Below are 18,213 nucleotides of genomic sequence, written 5' to 3' on the forward strand. Positions count from 1 at the left end.
ACGTGAGACTTACAAAGACAGAACAGCAAAAGCACACCATGTGTTTCTGCCCCATACCTATGCCTCTAAAATTCTGAAGCCAAGAGGAACACAGAGACTTGTCTAGGCCATCTCTGCCCCTGAGGAATTTGAAATCCAGAGAGGTAGGGTAGCCCAGGTGGTTCAGCGGTTTAGCACCGCCTTCAGGCCAGGGTGTCTCCCTCTGCCTGTGTCTCTCATGAATAAATAAATAAAATTAAAAAAAAAAAAAAAAAAGAAATCCAGAGAGGTCAAACGGTCTATTTAAGGTCACACAGCATTCAGAAACAGGATCTGCTGACCAGAAGTCTGCAGACTGGGGGGGGATCCCTGGGTGGCTCAGTGGTTTGGCACCTGCCGTCAGCCCAGGGTGTGATCCTGGAGTCCCGGGATCAAGTCCCACATCGGGCTTCTTGCATGGAGCCTGCTTCTCTCGCTGCCTGTGTCTCTGCCTCTCTCTCTCTCTCTCTGTGTCTCTCACGAATAAATGAATAAAATCTTTTTTTTTTTTTTTTTAAAAAGAAGTCTGCAGGCCGTTTTGCCCTTAAGAGACCTGATTTATGGGTTTCTGAAAGGTGGTTGTTGTTGTTTTTTATTTTTTTGGTAAAGGCTTTTGGTGTGTTTTAGAATGGTTTCCCCAGCCCCTCATCCAATCTACACAGATATAAGCTGGGACCAAATGAGCAAGAAACACATGTCTGAGAAAATCATGATTTCACCCCTGCCTAGAGCACAGGTGATTACACGTCCACTCTGAAGACAGAACAAAACAACTGGGCATAGCGTAGCCAGTAAAGCAATCAAATGCCCCTGATGCCACACTTGGCATCTCACATGTATCTTCAGCTTCATACCAATCAAAGCACTTTCTCATTTATAACTATTGCTTGAAGCGACCCTCAATATCAGAGAATTTGTAGGTAATATTCCCAGACAGGGCAGGAGTTTCTACCACTAATACACAAGTGATGTGGCCCAGCACACACAGCTAGTTAGGAGCGGAGTCTGCGCATCTAGCCACTGTATCCTTGTTCTTGCTCCACTGCTGGTACTATCAGGTACGACCGGGGAGAAGGAGACACAGTTCTGATGCTAACAGGCCACCCCTGAACCAGCAAAGGAAACCGAACTAAAATCTGAAAACACGCTGATGAAGGATCAGAGTCCACCTCACACAGGTAAGAAAGCCCAGCTGTGACCAAGGCAGAGCCAAAGGTCAAGGTAAGACTGAACAGGAGAACAGAGGGCTGAAAATCAAGAGTTTAGGACCTAGTCCTGGTGACACAAAGTCCCCAAAGCACTTCTTCTGGCTTCGATTTTGCCAGAAACAAAGCAGAGATGTAATGGCCCTTGGGGAGAAGGATAAAACAAAACAGGACAATTATAACAATGGGTACCATTGACTGAGTCCTTACTGTAAACCTCTTTCCAAGTCGTTTTGCATTAGATGCTTTCCGGGATTTATCTCACCTAATCTTCACTTCAAATCCTCTAAAGCAGGCACGATTATTTTCTGTCTTTTAGTGAACAGGAAATAGGCTGAACAGAGTCAAGTCCCTTTCCCAAAGTCTCTTTGCTAGTAGTAGAGTCAGGATTTCAATCACAAGTAGAACTCTGGGGCTGGAATCCCAAGTGAGTTGCAAAAAAAAAAGAGATTTATTTATTAATAAGCTCCTCTGTTCCTATGGATTCCATATGAACTGCTTGCTTTACTTATTTATTTATTTATCTATCAATCAATCAATCAATCAATCAATCAATCAATCATATGAACTGCTTTAGATTACACTAGCAATTAGGGATGATTGGTAAAGTCCCTGGGCAAAGACCTCCATTTTAAAAATGCCTCAAGCATCTCCCTAAATGTATACTATTAAAGTTGACTTTAAGATTGCATAATGCATCTGATGGAAATTAATTTACCTGAAATAACTTTGAAAGGGTGCATGTGGGCCATGCCTGTATCTAATCTACATATTTATGACTCCCACTTCCTTCAAAATGGAAAGTGCTAATTAAATCCCACAAAAACCCCACACAAGTACTTGTGCTAATTCTTCTTAAATTTCTATCCTGCTTTCTGGCATATGATATACCCAACCGACTCTTACAAGGAGGTTCTGTTTGGTCCAAACAGTAGATGTAAAATTTTCCCCCAACTGTCTCTACAACCCTGGGGTTTATAAATTCAAAAGGTGGGAGGAGCCTTTACCCAATGGAATTAAAAACACCTAATTGCACGAGCTCGATTTTGTTTTTGTAACGTAATACCCCTGGAAGAAATAAAATCAATTTGATGCACAATTTCCCAAAAGATAAAAATGTTACGTGTTCCTAGCATATTGACAGCGGTTCCTACCTCCTACCCCACAATTTGATTTCCACCTCTGCCCTTCAGTTCCACGTCACCATGAATCATTAGGGTTTACAAAAGTCTAGACACTGCTTGTGGGCAAGCATTTTTTATCAATGTCACTTTGACATCCCAGATATTCCACAGTTGTGCTGCCTGACAGCTTGATTCCAGATGGAATAAATAAAAGCTCTCTGATGATGATACTGTAATGGTCCCGGATCTTTATGAGGCGAAGTGTGCTTGTTTGGACAAGTTTCAGTACTGAACACGGTTCACTCAGGTACACACTCCATATGTGAGTTGTCACCAGGAGGGCTGGGGAATGCTCTGTGGCCATGCTTGGCTAGCACACAGACTAGACGAAAGTTCAAGGCAGACCTGCCTACGCCTTCACCTTGGGGTCCCTGTGCCCACCACCATGACTGCCCTGGGTGGTTACAGCACTCATTCCTAGCTCTTAAACCCAGTAAGGGACGCCTGGGTGGCTCAGCGGTTGAGCATCTGCCTTTGGCCCAGGGTGTGGTTCTGGAGACCCAGGACTGAGTCCCGCATCACGCTCCCTGCATGGATCCTGCTTCTCTCTGCCTGTGTGTCTGTCTGTCTGTCTGTCTTTGTCTCTCATGAATAAATAAATAAAATCTTAAAAAAAAATAAAATCAACCCAGTAAGACCCTGTCGAAGACCTCAGGTCCCACCTCTCCGAAATCCTGTCCCAGCAGGTTCCCATATATGGATTTGCAGACTTGCTTGCTGTCACTCACTGGACGTCTCTGGATGCAAGTGACACATAAATCAGGGTGAAGGGGTGAAGTGGCTAGGAAGATGAACCAGGGGGCAAGCGCCCTGTCACTAAAATCTTCACAATTTTTGTGAACAAGTATGCTGGGCAAAAGCAGAAGGCTTTATTCTGTGTTTCTGTCCCTCTCAACTTGCTTAGGGATTTCTTAAACAAGACAAGCTTGTTCTCTCTTCTCAGGAGGATGCTGGGCTTATATTTTTCTCCCAGGGGCTGAGAGCAGAGGGAAGCACTCAGGGCTCCCTTCTCTCCCACCTTCTCTTCTGTTACTGGCAAAAAAAAAAAAAAAAGGCACTGGTTGTGGGCTAAGGGCTATGGCCTTAGCCTGGACTCCAATTGCTCTGAGAGTACCCATCCCCTATCTGGGGAGCCCCAGGTGCCAGGACATCACTGTTGACGCAGAGTCTACAGGCTAGGACATGTTATAACATTTTCAGGTTAACATTCATACCTATTGTTGAATTCTCCTAATTCCATGAGCTGGGTACTAGTATCATTCTCATTTTGTCAGAACACAGAAGCACAGAGAGGTGAAGTCGTCCAAGATCACATACCAAAGAAGCGGGTGAGCTGGAATTCAAACCCTGGTAGCCTTGCTCCACATTTTTTAACCACCACTCAATGAGTACTGACGCCAATCTTTGGGAAGCTTTTCGGGGGTGTGGGGCTGTCCCCCCATAGCATTATGACTGCTTGCTTCCCTAACTCACACCTTGAGTAAAGGAACGAGGGGAAAGAGAGATGAACTAAGTGAGGAAGATGGCTGGGAAAGATGTCCACAGCTACTCTCTCTCAAAATTCTGATTAAAATAAAGCACAAAAATCCAATCCAAAATATTCACAGTTAGCGAGCAAAGAAGGAAAAAGGACATACATGAAAGGAAAGGGTATAACCCAATAAATTTAAAAAAAAATTGGTGCTTGAGAAATAGAAAATTCTGGAGTGCAATGGAGAGGCTGGCTGCCCACAGGTCCTCAGAGCCACATGGGTACGTTAGCACAGGGAAATGAACTAACTCTCTCTGCCAGGATGGTGAGCCAGCAGCCGAACCTCCAGATGGAGGCCCATGCCAAGAAGTTGTGGCCCAAGTCCAAGACGGAGAAGCTGAGAGTGAGGCTCGGTCAGCGCCAAGTTCACTCATGTTTCTCCAGCAAGCTTCTTACCTTTAGTCCTGAGAGGTGAATGAAGAGCCAGACCCTGCTATCCAGAGTTCCCCAGCCCCAGCCCCCAGAGCGAGAGAGCTAGAAACACAGACAGGTGGGCTCCCGGGTCGTGAGCTCAGTAGGCAGGGCCACTGACACAATGGGTGACCTCAGATGGTAAACCTCCCTGCTTACCTTCTTCAAATCCATCCCGGAATGAGCCTGAGCGGCTCATGGTTCTGCTCTTCTCATCCAGGGACATGGAGCTATTCCGGAATCGGCTATCGGTGTAGGGGTCATACTGCCCGTCGGCATTGGAGAGGCTGTGAGTCCTCAGCATGGTTGGGTTGGACAAGCTCATCTGGGTGACGGTGGTGGGACTCGCTGGAAAGAAAGGAAGGGAATTGAAAGGTTGGAAAAATTCATGCCTCTGTTCAAATCCCGGATGAGGACGACAAGGGGACTGCTTAGTATCGCCCATATCAGTTCCCGCCAACTTCCCTCCCTTGTCTGTTTGCTAGAAGGTTGTCACATCAGCATCTGAATAACACGCTGAGAGCTAAAAATAAGGGAGGAAAGGTGGGTCACTTCCAAAGCAAGGCTCTCGGCCTCAGCTTTCCAACTTGGCACGTTCTGACAAGCTGGTGTCACCTTCCAGGCATGAGCTAATTACTCCCTGGGCTCATCTGGGACAACTCCCTCTAAAGGCAAAGCCTAAAATAGTCCAACGGGGCTTTTGATCAGATGGGAAGCATTTGTGCATGACAGAAACTCCTGCCTCAAAGAGCTACGGCTGGGAAAGAACAATGTGAACACAGGTCGCACGGCCTCCAAAGGTTCATGCTTGGTGACAGTGCCTAAAGAGGTCCAGTGCCAAGGGGCACGTCCACCGTGGCCCAAATAGGCTTTTTAATGACAACCTTGTCCATTTCAGTAACATACAGTATTCCCAACAGTATCCACTGAGTTAATTAAAAAGGCAAAGTTAAGCCTTGATTACAAGTCACACCTGTCCTTACAGATCTCCTGTTCAGGGGCACCCGGGTGGCTCAGTGGTTGAGAGTCTGCCTTTGGCTCAGATCATGATCCCAAGGTCTTGGGATCAAGTCCCCCATCGGGCTCCCTGCAGGGAGCCTGCTTCTCCCTCTGCCTGTGTCTCTGCCTCTCTCTCTCTGTGTATCTCATGAGTAAATAAATAAGTAAATCTTAAAAAAAAAATTAAAAAAAGACCTCCTGCTTATTATTTACAATATTCAGAAAAGGCTGCCCCTCTAAAGAGAAAGACGAGAGTGAGCAAGGTTTTGTTCCCCTGCATCAATCTTTGGAGGCGCAGTGCCCATCCTTCCCGGTGATGCTAGCCAGGAACGAGCTTTCCTTTTTCCAACTACATAGAGTACTCAGTACCTGACTGTTGTTGGTTTTTAACGCGGTTTCATATAAAGCTTTGGGTTGTTCTCTCTCACCCTGTTTATGAGTCTGTGTGGGTGTGTTTGTGTCTCTAAAAGAGAATCCATTAACATGTCAGCAGCAGCTGTGTTACAAACTCTTTTCCTCTCCCCACTGTGCCAGTCAAAGCATCATGTCAGTAGGAGGCATTTCCAAGAATACTTGTTCACTCACAACCTGATCTCTGTTTTCCAGCTTAATGGAGCAATGCGGGTGACCAGACACGGGATATGCTACTACTCTGTCAGACGTGAACCTACATCTTCAGGTCCTAGAAACAGAATACATTCCTCTCAAAAATGGAGTGGTTTAGGGACGCCTGGGTGGCTCAGCGGTTGAACGTCTGCCTTCAGCCCAGGGCGTGATCCTGGGGTCCTGGGATCGAGTCCCGCATCAGATTCCCCGCAGGGAGCCTGCTTCTCCCTCTGCCTGTGTCTCTGCCTCTCTCTCTGTGTCTCTCATGAATAAATAAAAAAGATCTTAAAGGAAAAAAAAAATGGAGTGGTTGGCTCTTCGCAATAACCCTACCTGTATCAGCCACGTAAATAAATTACTGATTAGAGTACCAAAATCTTTTCTATTTTCTCTCTTTCCTTTGCTGTCAATCTCCTATAATCATATTACATTGCTGAAGGCTGATCAGATCCTGAGAGTGACGGGACCACATGTGGATGACCAAAGGCCTCCTTCAGGTTAACCTCTGCCCGTGGAGCTGATGCACACAGCTATAGCTAACGATCGGTGGCTACTCACCAAGCTGGGAAAAGTTGAATCTTGTTCCGGAGGGAGACGTCACGCTGGAGCCAGAGGAAAAGGGGGAATTGGCGGCGGTGTCCTGCAAGCCTCCCGCGGAGTGGGACCGTAACCATTCTTTTGCGTCTTCTTGTGTGCGAAGCTGGGAGGTGGGCGCATACCTGCACGGGCAGAAATGACGCTGGGATTAACTATGCACAGCGCGTATGAAAATGAACTCTGTGGAGCTGATGATCAATAGACAAAAATATATATATATATAATACAGATCCAAAGATGATGTTAAAAAAAAATAATAATCACATCACTACACATCCTGAAACTTAGGAAGTTTCTCCAAACCCTTGTTTTGCTACTTGGGCCGCCTTTGGGGAAAACTGCAATTGCTTTCAGTTTGGAAGGAATACATAAAGGGAGCAAGATCGGTAAATGCTCAAAGGAGCCGTCCCTGGGCGTTTCTGGAACATGTTGATTCATGACAGTGTCATTTCAAAGCCCCCATCTTGACAGGACTGAAGCAACAAAGGAGCTGCTGTCAGAGCTTTGAGGAAGTTTTCATTAGATAGCTCAGGGCATCTGCATCCTCGAGCGCAACTAAGTGGCCGTGGGTATCCCAGCATATCAGAAACCAGATGTGACCAAAGGCGTGAGGACACCGATGCCTACAGTGTTTGCTGTAATGTTAGCATCAGTAAGTCTCCACAAAAAGAGCCCTGCATCCCTGGGCGCCCCAGAAGTCACGGGGCCCACCTCCTCACTGAGTGTGTAACGTGTCTGGTGATGATGTACTGAATGTCTCCAATGTGCTGGGTGCCTTCCCAGACCTCTCGCCAACACCTCCCAACCCCCCAGCAACGCAGAGGCTGTTATTCCCATTTTCCATAAAGAAGGGAAGGGCCTGCCTCAAATCACGTGCTGAGATTTCAGCCCATTTTGTGTCTGATTCCAAAATCCACGCTCTTCTCATCGCGCCCGCAGGCAGCATCTCAAATTTCCCAAGTGCACAGTGGCCAGAGTGCCCTTGGACTTCTACACAGATCACCGTGGGGCGACTACTGATTATGGAGACAGAGGGATTCTTTTGACTCAAGAAAGAGCTGTTGGCATCGTGGCATAGGACCTGAATGTGTCGGGGAGCTAGAAGGGAGAGGCAGAGGGAGGGGGGCAAAAAAATGTTTCTCTCTTACTGTTTTTGCTACAGGTGATGGACAGACAACTTTCTTTCTTTCTTTCTTTCTTTCTTTCTTTCTTTCTTTCTTTCTTTCTTTCTTTCTTTCTTTTTTTTTTTGACAGACAACTTTCTAGGCCACATCAGTTGCATGAAGATAGCCTAGCACATATCTCTATTCTGAAATTTCAAAAAACAATTTTAAAACGCCAGAGCTGTGGGACGCCTGGGTGGCTCAGCAGTTGAACGTCTGCCTTTGACTCAGGGTGTGGTCCCAGTCCAGGGATCGAGTCCCACATCGGGCTCCCTATGAGGAGCCTGCTTCTCCCTCTATGTCTCTGCCGCTGTGTGTGTCTCTTTGAATAAATAAATAAATAAAATCTTAAAAAAAGAAAGAAAAGCCAGGGCTACATCATTTTGATAGAACAGATCTACTGCAAAAATTAAAAATACATATATGTGTGTGTGTGTGTATATATATATATATATATATATATGCATATATATGAAATTGCAAAATGTTACTATTTAGAGGGGTTAGTTAACTTCCTCTCAGGAAGCGGGGCGGCAGTGTCAAACTCATCGTGAGAATGGCCATGATCTAAGGATTAGCATGGGTGCTGACAAGAAGCCGTCACAGGCATGAAGAAAACTGTTAGCACAAAAGGCCTTGCCAACTCCCCCCTTCTACGGCCACAGTACTGAACTTCCTCCCATAGGACGTCTTGTTGGGGGATTTTCAATACTTTTATTCTTAGATTCTCAGAATTGGCTTTACTCGAGTTCCTACTGAAAGGCAGCATTGATACCTACCTCGCATTACGGTTCAAAACACTCTCAGCCTTAAGAGCTGCAAATTATTAACTACAGACACACATGACAGCAATGATACATTTCATTCCAAGTTTTTGTTTTGTTTTGGTTTTTTGTTTTTTTTTGCAAAAGCACTTAATGCTCGGTGCAGGGTGAAGCAAATGCTACAAAGAACGAGGTGTCTCAAGAGCAGGAGAAATGACAGCTGCAGCCATCATACAGTAGGACCATGGGGCAGGCGTTAGAACCGGAGTGCCTCTGGTTGGCAAAGTGAAGGAGATGGCATGAGCAATGGTGACTTACAGCATCTTGTTTAACCAGGACTCGCACCAAAAAAAAAAACAAAAAACAAAACAAAACAAAACAAAACAATGATCCATGACTTAACGAGGATGAATGGAAGGACCTTCCTTCCTGGTGGTCTTTTCTTCCTTTACCCCAAAGCCAATCACACCCATGTCTTGTCAGCCACCAAAAACCGACGTGGTTTTCGATGAGAGTATTTAGGACGTGCAAAGCATCTGCCTTTAGCAATTTCCAGTGGCCCGAAAAGTTAAATATTTCCCAATTTGGGGGAAATATTTCTCCCCTTTGCCCTTGTCCTGGCTAACCAACATGCTGTAGGTCATGTCCTTTCTTTAGAAGACAGCCGTGAACAGGATGGTCATAGTGAAGTGAAGAGCTCATCGATTAAAGCCGCTGGCCCCAGGAGTAGCAGTAACCGCTCTCTGGGCTTGCCCAGGGGTGTTCTTCATGAGATGGTTTTCACCACAGTAAGCCTGAGAAAGCACAGCCTCTGCTCAAGCAAAAAAGCCAACAGATGGAGCAATGAGAATGAGAGGGTGCTGGGGGCGGGGGGAGCCATCGTTCAGAGGGTCCTGCTGCGGTGGCCAAAGCGGGGACCCCAGCCCAGCCCAGCCCGAACCCCCACCAGCCATGAGAGTCACGCAGCCAAGCCCCAAAGCCACACCAGATGGCACGGATGGAAGGAGGAAACGCAGATACCTGAGTCCTTTTTTAGGCAAAGTGTTCCTATCAAGGTGCGGGTCACTGTAGGAAAGTCAAAACAAAAATGAGAACTTGAGAGAAGCACAGGGAAAGCAGGCAAGGTAAGGAGGGAAAGGCTGAGGGGCCGGAGACCTGGAGCAAGAGACTCACTGCACCAAGGAGTGCGCCCCTACCCAGCTGCGCATGCAACACATCCATGTCCACGGAAAACAGGAGGGACCTGATCCTGGGCCTGGCTGGCGCCAGTGCCTACCTTAGCCCGAGTACCAGGAGGCCTCAGCCACCCACTGGGCCCCAACTCTTCCTCCTCCCTTGCCACGGGGGCAAAGGAAAAACTCAGGGGCTGCCCCAGGTCAAAGCAGAGCCCACACCTTCTGCTGCCCGGCCACCCACCCTCGTACCAACACCACTGCTCCTCGGAGAGGGCGAGGCCAGGTTCCCTGCACCCCCAACTCTGGCCTATCCCCAAATGCCACTGACGATGACTTCAAGTGAGAGAAGGGACTTGTTGGAGGGTTTCAAGAGGCCAGCACCCTGCATATTTGGAATTCATCTGTAACAAAGCGAATTCCAGGTCCCTTAGTTTGGTGTAGCCAGGAGCTGAGCCCTGGGCCCGAGTCGGGGCACGTTACAACTTGCTGGCTGATAAAGTCAAGGCATCTGGATTTCCAAAGAACAAGGGTTGAAAGGCTTGGTCTGTGAGTCTGACAAAACCAGAGTTTTTGCTGTTGACGGGGTGAAGAGGATTTTCATTATTATTATTTTTTTCCCCTAGCATGAGACAACATCTGGTTATTATGTTTGGCCAAGCTGTGGCTCCCGGACCAACTGAAGGTCAGGCTCCATCTCTGAGGCGCACCCACAGGGCAGCTAGGGGCAAGCAAGACTCTTAATCTCTAAAGCCTCAACACTCCACATAACCTTTTCCATTAGCGTTACAGGAAATGGGCACACGGAACACAACAGCCCGCAAGACGCAACAGCCAAACTGCAGGAAAGGACTCTGGATGGGAAAAGAGCCAGCTGCGTGGGGAGTAGGGGTGGGGGAGACAAAGGTGAGGGCCAGGCACTGCACAGTGGGTGGCAGGTGGGTTCTGTGCCAGGAGGGAGAGGGGAGAGATGAGGGGGAGCGGTGGGAAGCCGGGGAGCAGGAGCATGCCACAGGAAGGCAGAGATGCAAGTGAGGGCCCCCGCATCCCAGTGCAAGCGGCTGAGCTTCCTTCCCACGCTGGGGAGGGCGAGGCCGGCCCGACGCCGCCGCTCCCAGGGCTTCAGCGGACAGTGGCACAAGACCCTCACTGGCATGTCTGGGGTCACAGGGTACACCAGAGCCACGAACACAAGCAGAAGCCTCAGGCCGACAGCCTCACACAAGACGTCTGGCTTGACACGGATGGGCAGAGGAACCCAGAGGCTCGGTGGGGTCCCCGGCCTGCGACGTCATTACCTGTCCTGTTTCCTGGGCAGAGTACTTCTGCAGAACTTAGGGCTAGCAGCAGGGGAAGAGAGAGGGCTAGAAGTCCAGGCAGGTAGGAAATAAGAAAAGGAACATTAAATGGGAAGCAAGGGGAGGTGTCGTCACACACAACGATTAGAACATTTTGCTCATTCCCAGTGCGGATCCCGGCGTTCTCGCCTACGTGGAGAAACTAGACACGGACCACGCTGCGGTGAAATCGGAGGCTGCTTTCGGTTCCTCGATGTCCCATCACTCTGGCTGGCGGCCCTTCCACCCTTCCGTAGGAGGGTGTCTGCCCTGGTGACCACCAAGTCTACCCGGCTGCCCAAAAGCTCTCCTGCCTCCCCCTCCGGGACCCCGGCCGGCCGCCTACTCTGCCCACACCGTGACAGGGGGGAAGGGAAGCAAGCAGCTGGTGAGCCAACAGGATAAAACGGAAGGACCTCAGAGGAGGAAGGCCATTTCCAATGGAAGGATTGCATCGCCCCCCCAGGAGACCTCCAGCAGCTCCAAGTGCGAGAATAACCATGTTGGAAGAGGTCAACGGGGAGGAGAGCCGAGCTGGATCCCACCCCAAACTGGCTTCCCCGCGGAAAGAGGCCAGAGAGAGAGAGAGCCATCCCCCAGGCAGAGGTGGCTGAACACCTGGGACGCCTAACGTGGCCCTCGGCCTTCTGGAAGGCGGTCTCTCTGGGAGGCCCAAGCGCGCGGCACCAACCTTTCCGACAGTGTGGTCTTCACGCTGTTGGTTCTGACGAAGGGAGTCAGGGAGTCGTCTTTAGAGGAGGCGATGAGGCCCGTGGAGGAATTGTGGCTCAGCCCCCCTCCGCTGCTGAGGGAGATGTCAATGGACTCGCAGCTGGTGTGCAGGCTGCTGACCGACTGGAAGCCCAAGCCGTCCTTGCTGACGGCGGACGAGCTGCTGGCGTTGGTGCCCCACGTGAGGCTGTTGGAAGGGCCCGAGTGGGCGGAGCTGGGGCTGGAGGCTAGAGGAGACTGGTTCATCTCCACATTCTTACTGTAGAGAGGGCTGCTGCTCCCGCTGCTCAGGACGCCGCTGCCCGAGGGGGACTCTAGGTTACCTTGCTGGGTCGAGGTGGCGTGCGGGTTGGAGATCACCACGGAGTTTTTCATGCTCTCTGCTGTGGCAATGGGCACTTGCTTGTTAGGCTTCCCACCAAAGAGTCTGTGAAGAGACAAAGGGTTGGGCAAGTTGAACGGCTGGTGATGAGACCTGTGGAGCTGTTACAGTATGGGGTGGGGGGGCAGGTATGGGCGCGCTGGGAATCCTGGGGACGGGGCACGTAATGGGGTTCCACTGGGTACGGCCGCCAGGCAGGGGCCTGCACAGCAGCGTATCACAAGGCTCCAGCGCCAAGTTCTAGGCTGCAGCCGAGACCCCGGGGGCAGCACGGATTAATTTTCTATAGGCCTAGCCATGGTGGTCCCAGATCTTGCCTCCCTTTAGTTCCATAAATAGAGTAACCAGAAAATTGACCCGGCCTGGGAAACATCTAGAGGAAAAAAGAGCTGTCTTAATCATCTTTGTATCCGAAACCCCGGGGCGTGAAGCAAGCAGTTTATGACAGTTCAATCCCAAGGGTTTTGGCTGCTTTGGTCCCTAAGGAGGACACGAACAATCGAGAACATGAGTGTAGGTCTGGATGGGGCCTGGGAAAAGTCAGCTTTCACAGATTTCTCCTCCAGTGAATGCCAACCTACCTGAAAGATGGGAGGCTAGTGCTATCCGAGGATCTACACAGAAATCCTGCTGGGGTCACAAGATGTTAAGAGTAGACACCTTGCGGGACTACTCAGCGGTTGAGCATCTGCCTTCGGCTCAGGGCGTGATCCTGGGGTCTTGGGATCGAGTCCCACCTCGGGCTCCCCCAGGGAGCCTGCTTCTCCCTCTGCCTGTGTCTCTGCCTCTCTCTCTTTGTCTCTCTGTGTCTCTCATGAATAAATAAATAAAATCTTAAAAAAAAATAGAGTCCTTGGGTCTTGGAAACAGAAATGTCATTCCATGTCATCGCCCCCTGCCGATGACCAAAACCAGATGATGTCAAAAATCAGAGAATGGCCCACATGTCTCTCTCTTCCCTTGGCCACAGGGCTCTCTGGTAAGAACAGCAGAATGGTCTAAAAGTCAAAGGGCGGGTACACGCTCTCGTAATGCAAGTGATCCCCTCCACCAAGGCCTCGTGGAACGGCTATCTCTGCAGTGATGAAATGACTACATATAATGGCAGGCAGGCTGCCCTGCACCAGCTACTTGACGGCGTGGGGGGGTCCTTACGAATCCCATTATCATAAGAACACACACACACACATGATCAATCCTCACTACAATATCTGGTGAGAGATTAGAAAACGTTTTTTGCCTGATGACAACCAGAGAATGAGATATCTCCTCGTATACTCTTGGCTCTGGCATGCTTGCATACTTCCAGGAACAGGAACCTCACCACTTGTGAGGGCGACTTACTCCATCGTCAAGCGCTTCCAATCATTGGGAAACCAAAATCTGATCTCCCCTCTTCATTTTTACTCGTCGCCCCTAATTCTCTTTCGTGTAATTACACAGAAAAAAGACCAATGTTTTGTCTACTAGTCCTTCAAATCATTTGAGGAGAGCTATCCCTTCCTCTAATGTTTCTCTTCTCTGTACTAATGCACAGAGAGAAAATTGAGAAAAACCTCTTAATGATTTAGGAAAAATGTAATTAACAGGAATTGGTCGAAAGTTTGCTCAATGTCGAGCCTAAGAATCTGCATGCATTTTCAAGTATCCTATTATAGTAGCCTGAGGGTCTAGTAAAATACCTTTGTAGTTACTAAAGGAAATCTATAATACCAAAGAGAGAATATTACATATCATACTCGAGGCAAGAAGCAGAGAAAATGTTCGTTTACAAGGCAATCTGTTAAAATAACAAAGAGCAGCCCAAGAGGACCTTTCCCTGAAAAAATAATCATTACTGAAATTCTAATAATCAAGTCTAGACAAAGAACAGTGAACCGCTTCATTACACCTTTCACATGGCATGCTTCTTCTGAAGTTTTTTCAGACATTCCTATTCACCCCCAAATATGTACGTGTGCACATAATTTTTATTTTTCACTACTTAATTTTCTATCCAGGACTTACATTCTTTCCTAAGATAAGATATTTCCTGGGGGCACCTGGGTGGCTCAGTGGTTGACCGGCTGCCTTCAGCTCAGGTCGTGATCCCAGAGTCCTGGGATCGAGTCTCCCTCTGCCTGTGTCTCTGCCTCTCTCTCTGTGTCTCTCATGAATAAATAAATAAAATCTTAAAAAAAAAAAAAAAAAAAGACACTTCCTGGGAAGGTAAGATAAGCTCTGTCCTATGCAGCTGGAAGTTTGAGGATGGTCCAGCAGATATTATGATGAGATAGGAGAAGCAAGCAAAACTCATGCACCTTTAAAAAGGAACTGTTTAAAAAATTATAATATTTTCACATACAAATTTCCATTCAGTGTGGAAGTGTGGGAAAGTGCCTTTTTAAGGGAATAAGAAATTAATTTCTCTTTTTTCAGAAACACTTCTGCTTTAAAAGGTATGTGTGTGTGTGGAGGGGGAGGTAAAAGAAGCTAAAATTTCAGAAACAAACTTGGAATTAAACATGTAATATTGGACACCTGGGTGGCTCAGTGGTTGAGCGTCTGCCTTCGGCTCAGGTCGTGATCCCAGGATTCGAGATTGAGTCCCACATTGGGCTCCCTGCAAAGAGTCTGCTTCTCCCTCTGTCTCTGCTTCTCTCTCTCTCTGTGTCTCTCATGAATAAATAAATACATCTTTATAAAAAAAAAAAGCCAAAACCATGTAATATAAAGAAGTATGTGGGAGCATAGTGGGCCAAGTTCACTGGCTGGCATAATGATGGAGAATCTCAGCCACAGGGATCCCCAGGTGGCTCAGCAGTTTAGTACCTGCCTTCAGCCCAGGGCATGATCCCAGGGTTCCGGGATTGAGTCCCGCATCAGCCTCCCTGCATGGAGCCTGCTTCTCCCTCTGCTTGTGTCTCTGCCTCTCTCTCTGTGTCTCTCATGAATTAATAAATAAAATCTTAAAAAACAAAACACACAAAAAAAAGAATCTCAGCCACAGAACTAATAAGATAAGGAGGGGAAAAAAATCCTGTCTTCCCCTCATATACCCACCCGGGTCTAGGGGTATATTAACATCTCATTTGGATGGTAGCTAGCTTAGACTGAGTACCTGCTATGGGTCAGATATGGAAACCGAAACAGAATTGTTAAGAAAGATACATGGCGGCTAATTAAGGTAGACCCAGGATTCGAACTCAGGGTGACTGATTCAGACACTTAGGTTTCTCATCCCAACTTGGGAAGAGAATCAGTTGACGACAAAATTGCTGGCAGGGTCTGACCAAACAGAAGTGGAGAGAAACAGAGGCTGTTTTCACCAAGGAGCAAAGAGTTAGCTCAGGATGTCATTCCACGTACGCCAGTTGTGCTCGGCACCAACTACGCACTCACCTGCGGAGCGTGGGAGAGGCCACATCGGGGTACTTAGCCCCTGGCTGCAGAGAAGCTTGGGCCGCACTGGACATGGGCTGGGCGGCCGGGTTCACCTTCACAGAGTTACAGGAAGCCACGCTCTCGTTGTCGGAAGAGATGCCTTTCTCCTTATCCGTCTGGTTGACCAGACCAGGCAGAGAGCTGCCCAGGGCCGTCTTGGAAGGCTCCCTCAGCTTGGGCACCGGCAGGCCCGCCGACTTACTGCTGATGTTGGAATCTATGCTGCTGGTACTCGATCTGTTCCCAGCCCCGTTCCGGCTGGTGGACTTACTGGGCCTTGGCAAACTCCGGTACTGCAGGTTTGTCCGGGAGCTGAGAGCCAGATACCCATCATCCTGATTCTGAGCCCCGTCCATGCTCGTCTTCCGGCCAGTAGACCGACCGACCAGCGCAGACGACTTTGGGATTTTGCCCAGCGTGGCTGACCTGCTGGTGACAGTGGCCCCACTGGCTGTGATCATGGCCAGCCCAGCGGCCGAACCACTCTGCTTCTTGAACCCAAAACTGTTGGCATTGGCAGTGGGTGTCCTGGAACTGCTGGAGAGGGGCTTTTTGGACTCGTCGCCACTGCTGCGGCCTGCGTCTGACGGGGAGCGCTTCACCTGGGAGGCTTTGGGAGACAGCCTTCCTTTCTCAGACACCTTTGCATCATCTGTTTTTCCTGAGAGAGAAAGCAGCAAGGTTAGCCTGCAAACCAAGAAGCCAGCTCGTACAGCTCCATCTGCTTAAAATCCTCCCCTCCTCCAAAGAGGTGGTTCACTTTTTATCCTTGGGGAAAGCAGTAGCTCTGGGAGGCAAAGGAAAGAGCTTTTTATAAAGATAATCCCGTCTACTACTGTCACCGTGAGCCTTCTAGGAGATGTCAGTGATTCCACTTACTCATTTGCAAAGCAGTCTCAATTTACCCAGAACAAAGCAAAGCCAGCCAATCACGGAAAAGTCTGGGAAAGAGATCCTGCCTTTTACTGCCCTTTCTTCCTCCTCTGTCCGCTAAAAAGCTGTCCTTAACATTTTCAGGGGGCACCCCTGCCTTCCTGCAAAAACGCTTCCCTTGCTCACATGCATCCCTAAATCGTGGACCATGTTAACTCTACATAAAGGCAGCTTGTAAACTCGTGTCCTTAAAACGCCTGCACGTAGGTGCACTGGCTCTTCCTCAGCCCACGGTCAAAGCAACGCAGGTCCTCGGCCCCTGAACCATCCTCAGAGTCTGAGGTCTGCACACTCATTCCCGGCTGGGAAAAGGTAGGGAGGGGAGCCTTTCCGAAAGCTAGTTAGGAGCAGAGCGCAAACTCCAAGTAGAGAGGTATCTGAGGGGACTTAAGGGGACTTAAGTGCCTGTGGGTTTTGGTCTGTAGACCGACAAACGCAGACGTGAGGCGGCGCAGCCTCTTACTCACCGGTTCCCGGGGTCTTGAGCGCACCTGCTGGGGCAGCCGCCTTGGTCCTCGGCATGGTGATGCCCACCTGAGCTGTCATGCCTCGCCGCCACGAGCCCGTCTGCGAGATGACCGAATTCTTCTTGCCCGACGTGCTTTTGTCAGACTCGTCGGACACGTCCGAGGGATTCCGTCTCCACTTAGACCCTGGCTCCATCTTTATGCCGCTGTCTGAGCCTCCGTCTGACTTCTTGACGTCATCGCCCGACCACAGGGAGCCCCTCTCCACCTGTGAGTGCTTCTCAGCGTCGGTCTGCGGATGAGACTCTGGATTAGTCCTTTCAGAGTCCCAGGCCCGGGGCCCCCCAGCCCAGGCCGGGAACGCCTATTCGATGACAGGTAACTACTCGCAAAACGTCTGGGCCTCTACGGGCTGCTGATCTTGCAAGAAAGCCGGAGTTTTCTGGTTCAAGGCAAGTACAGAGTATAAGCGGGTCCTGGAAGGGAGGGAGGGTGGGAGAGAGCAGGAGGGGCCAGGGCACAAAGGGGGACAGAGCCCCTGGGTGGGCGGGGTGGGGAGAAGCGTGAGCAGAGGTGGCAAGAATTCAGCCACCAGCTCTCTGCCACTTGGCCACAAGCGTCTCTAACTCCGGAGACCTGTCTTCATCCAGCCTCCAGCCTCCTGGCCTGTTTCCCTTTGTTCTGCTGTCTTCCTATCACTCCACCCGCAGCAAGATCTTTGAATATAGCACAGCGCCCCAGTCTAACACACCGACCGAGCAAGCGAGGGTGGCTGCTAGCTCCACGGTGAACAGGGAGGGAGGGAGGCCGGGAGGGAGGGAGGGAGGGAAAGAGAAAGAGAGAGAGAGAGGCTGGCAGGAAACAAATCCTCAAAAGCCACGTCCCCCCCAGGGCTAAAGCCAGAGGTGCCTGCTTCCACCCCGCTCCATTTATATGCCACTGCATTCGTTGCTCCTCTTGTGGGATTTTGTTCAGACAAGGGATATAATTAGCTGGCTTTCTTTGGAAGAGCCCTGACCTGCAGGCCGTGGAACCCAGGAGGGGACAGAAGCATGATGTTAATGATTCACTGCAGTGAAAAGGCACAAAGCTAACCAGAATGCTTTGGGGGCCTCCCCAGGGGGTTGGGGCCCAGCGTGAGGGGATGCCAGTCGGGAGAACCAGTGCAGTGAGTGGGGTGGGTGGGAGTCAGCAACACTTTAGGGTGGCCACGCGGAGTTTCAAGTCCTGTATTTGCCGACCTAACTACCAACAGTGGGCAATGCCAGCAGGGCAAGAAACCAGAGTGA

At 49.5% G+C, this 18,213-nt stretch overlaps 1 protein-coding gene across 7 annotated transcripts in view; it reads right to left on the bottom strand.

Annotated features, from left to right (window-relative positions):
- NAV2 (neuron navigator 2) overlaps nt 1-18,213 on the bottom strand; it is a 399,361-nt gene that overhangs the window by 55,599 nt on the left and 325,549 nt on the right. For 4 of the 7 annotated variants that reach the window (XR_011995074.1, XM_072725403.1, XM_072725401.1 and 1 more), the window contains 7 exons: nt 16,925-17,216; nt 15,483-16,185; nt 11,679-12,146; nt 10,949-11,014; nt 9,499-9,543; nt 6,513-6,673; nt 4,509-4,697 (listed from right to left, as the gene is read on the bottom strand). Coding sequence is in view for 6 of the 7 variants with exons in the window: in XM_072725403.1 (XP_072581504.1) it covers nt 4,509-4,697; nt 6,513-6,673; nt 9,499-9,543; nt 10,949-11,014; nt 11,679-12,146; nt 15,483-16,185; nt 16,925-17,216 (1,924 nt within the window). In the remaining variant the exon portion in view is untranslated. The remainder of the gene's footprint in view (nt 1-4,508; nt 4,698-6,512; nt 6,674-9,498; nt 9,544-10,948; nt 11,015-11,678; nt 12,147-15,482; nt 16,186-16,924; nt 17,217-18,213) is intronic. The other 3 variants (XM_072725405.1, XM_072725404.1, XM_072725407.1) reach the window with 2 other exon arrangements.

Source organism: Vulpes vulpes, chromosome 11 (genome assembly GCF_048418805.1).
Source record: "Vulpes vulpes isolate BD-2025 chromosome 11, VulVul3, whole genome shotgun sequence".
Lineage (NCBI taxonomy): Eukaryota > Metazoa > Chordata > Mammalia > Carnivora > Canidae > Vulpes > Vulpes vulpes.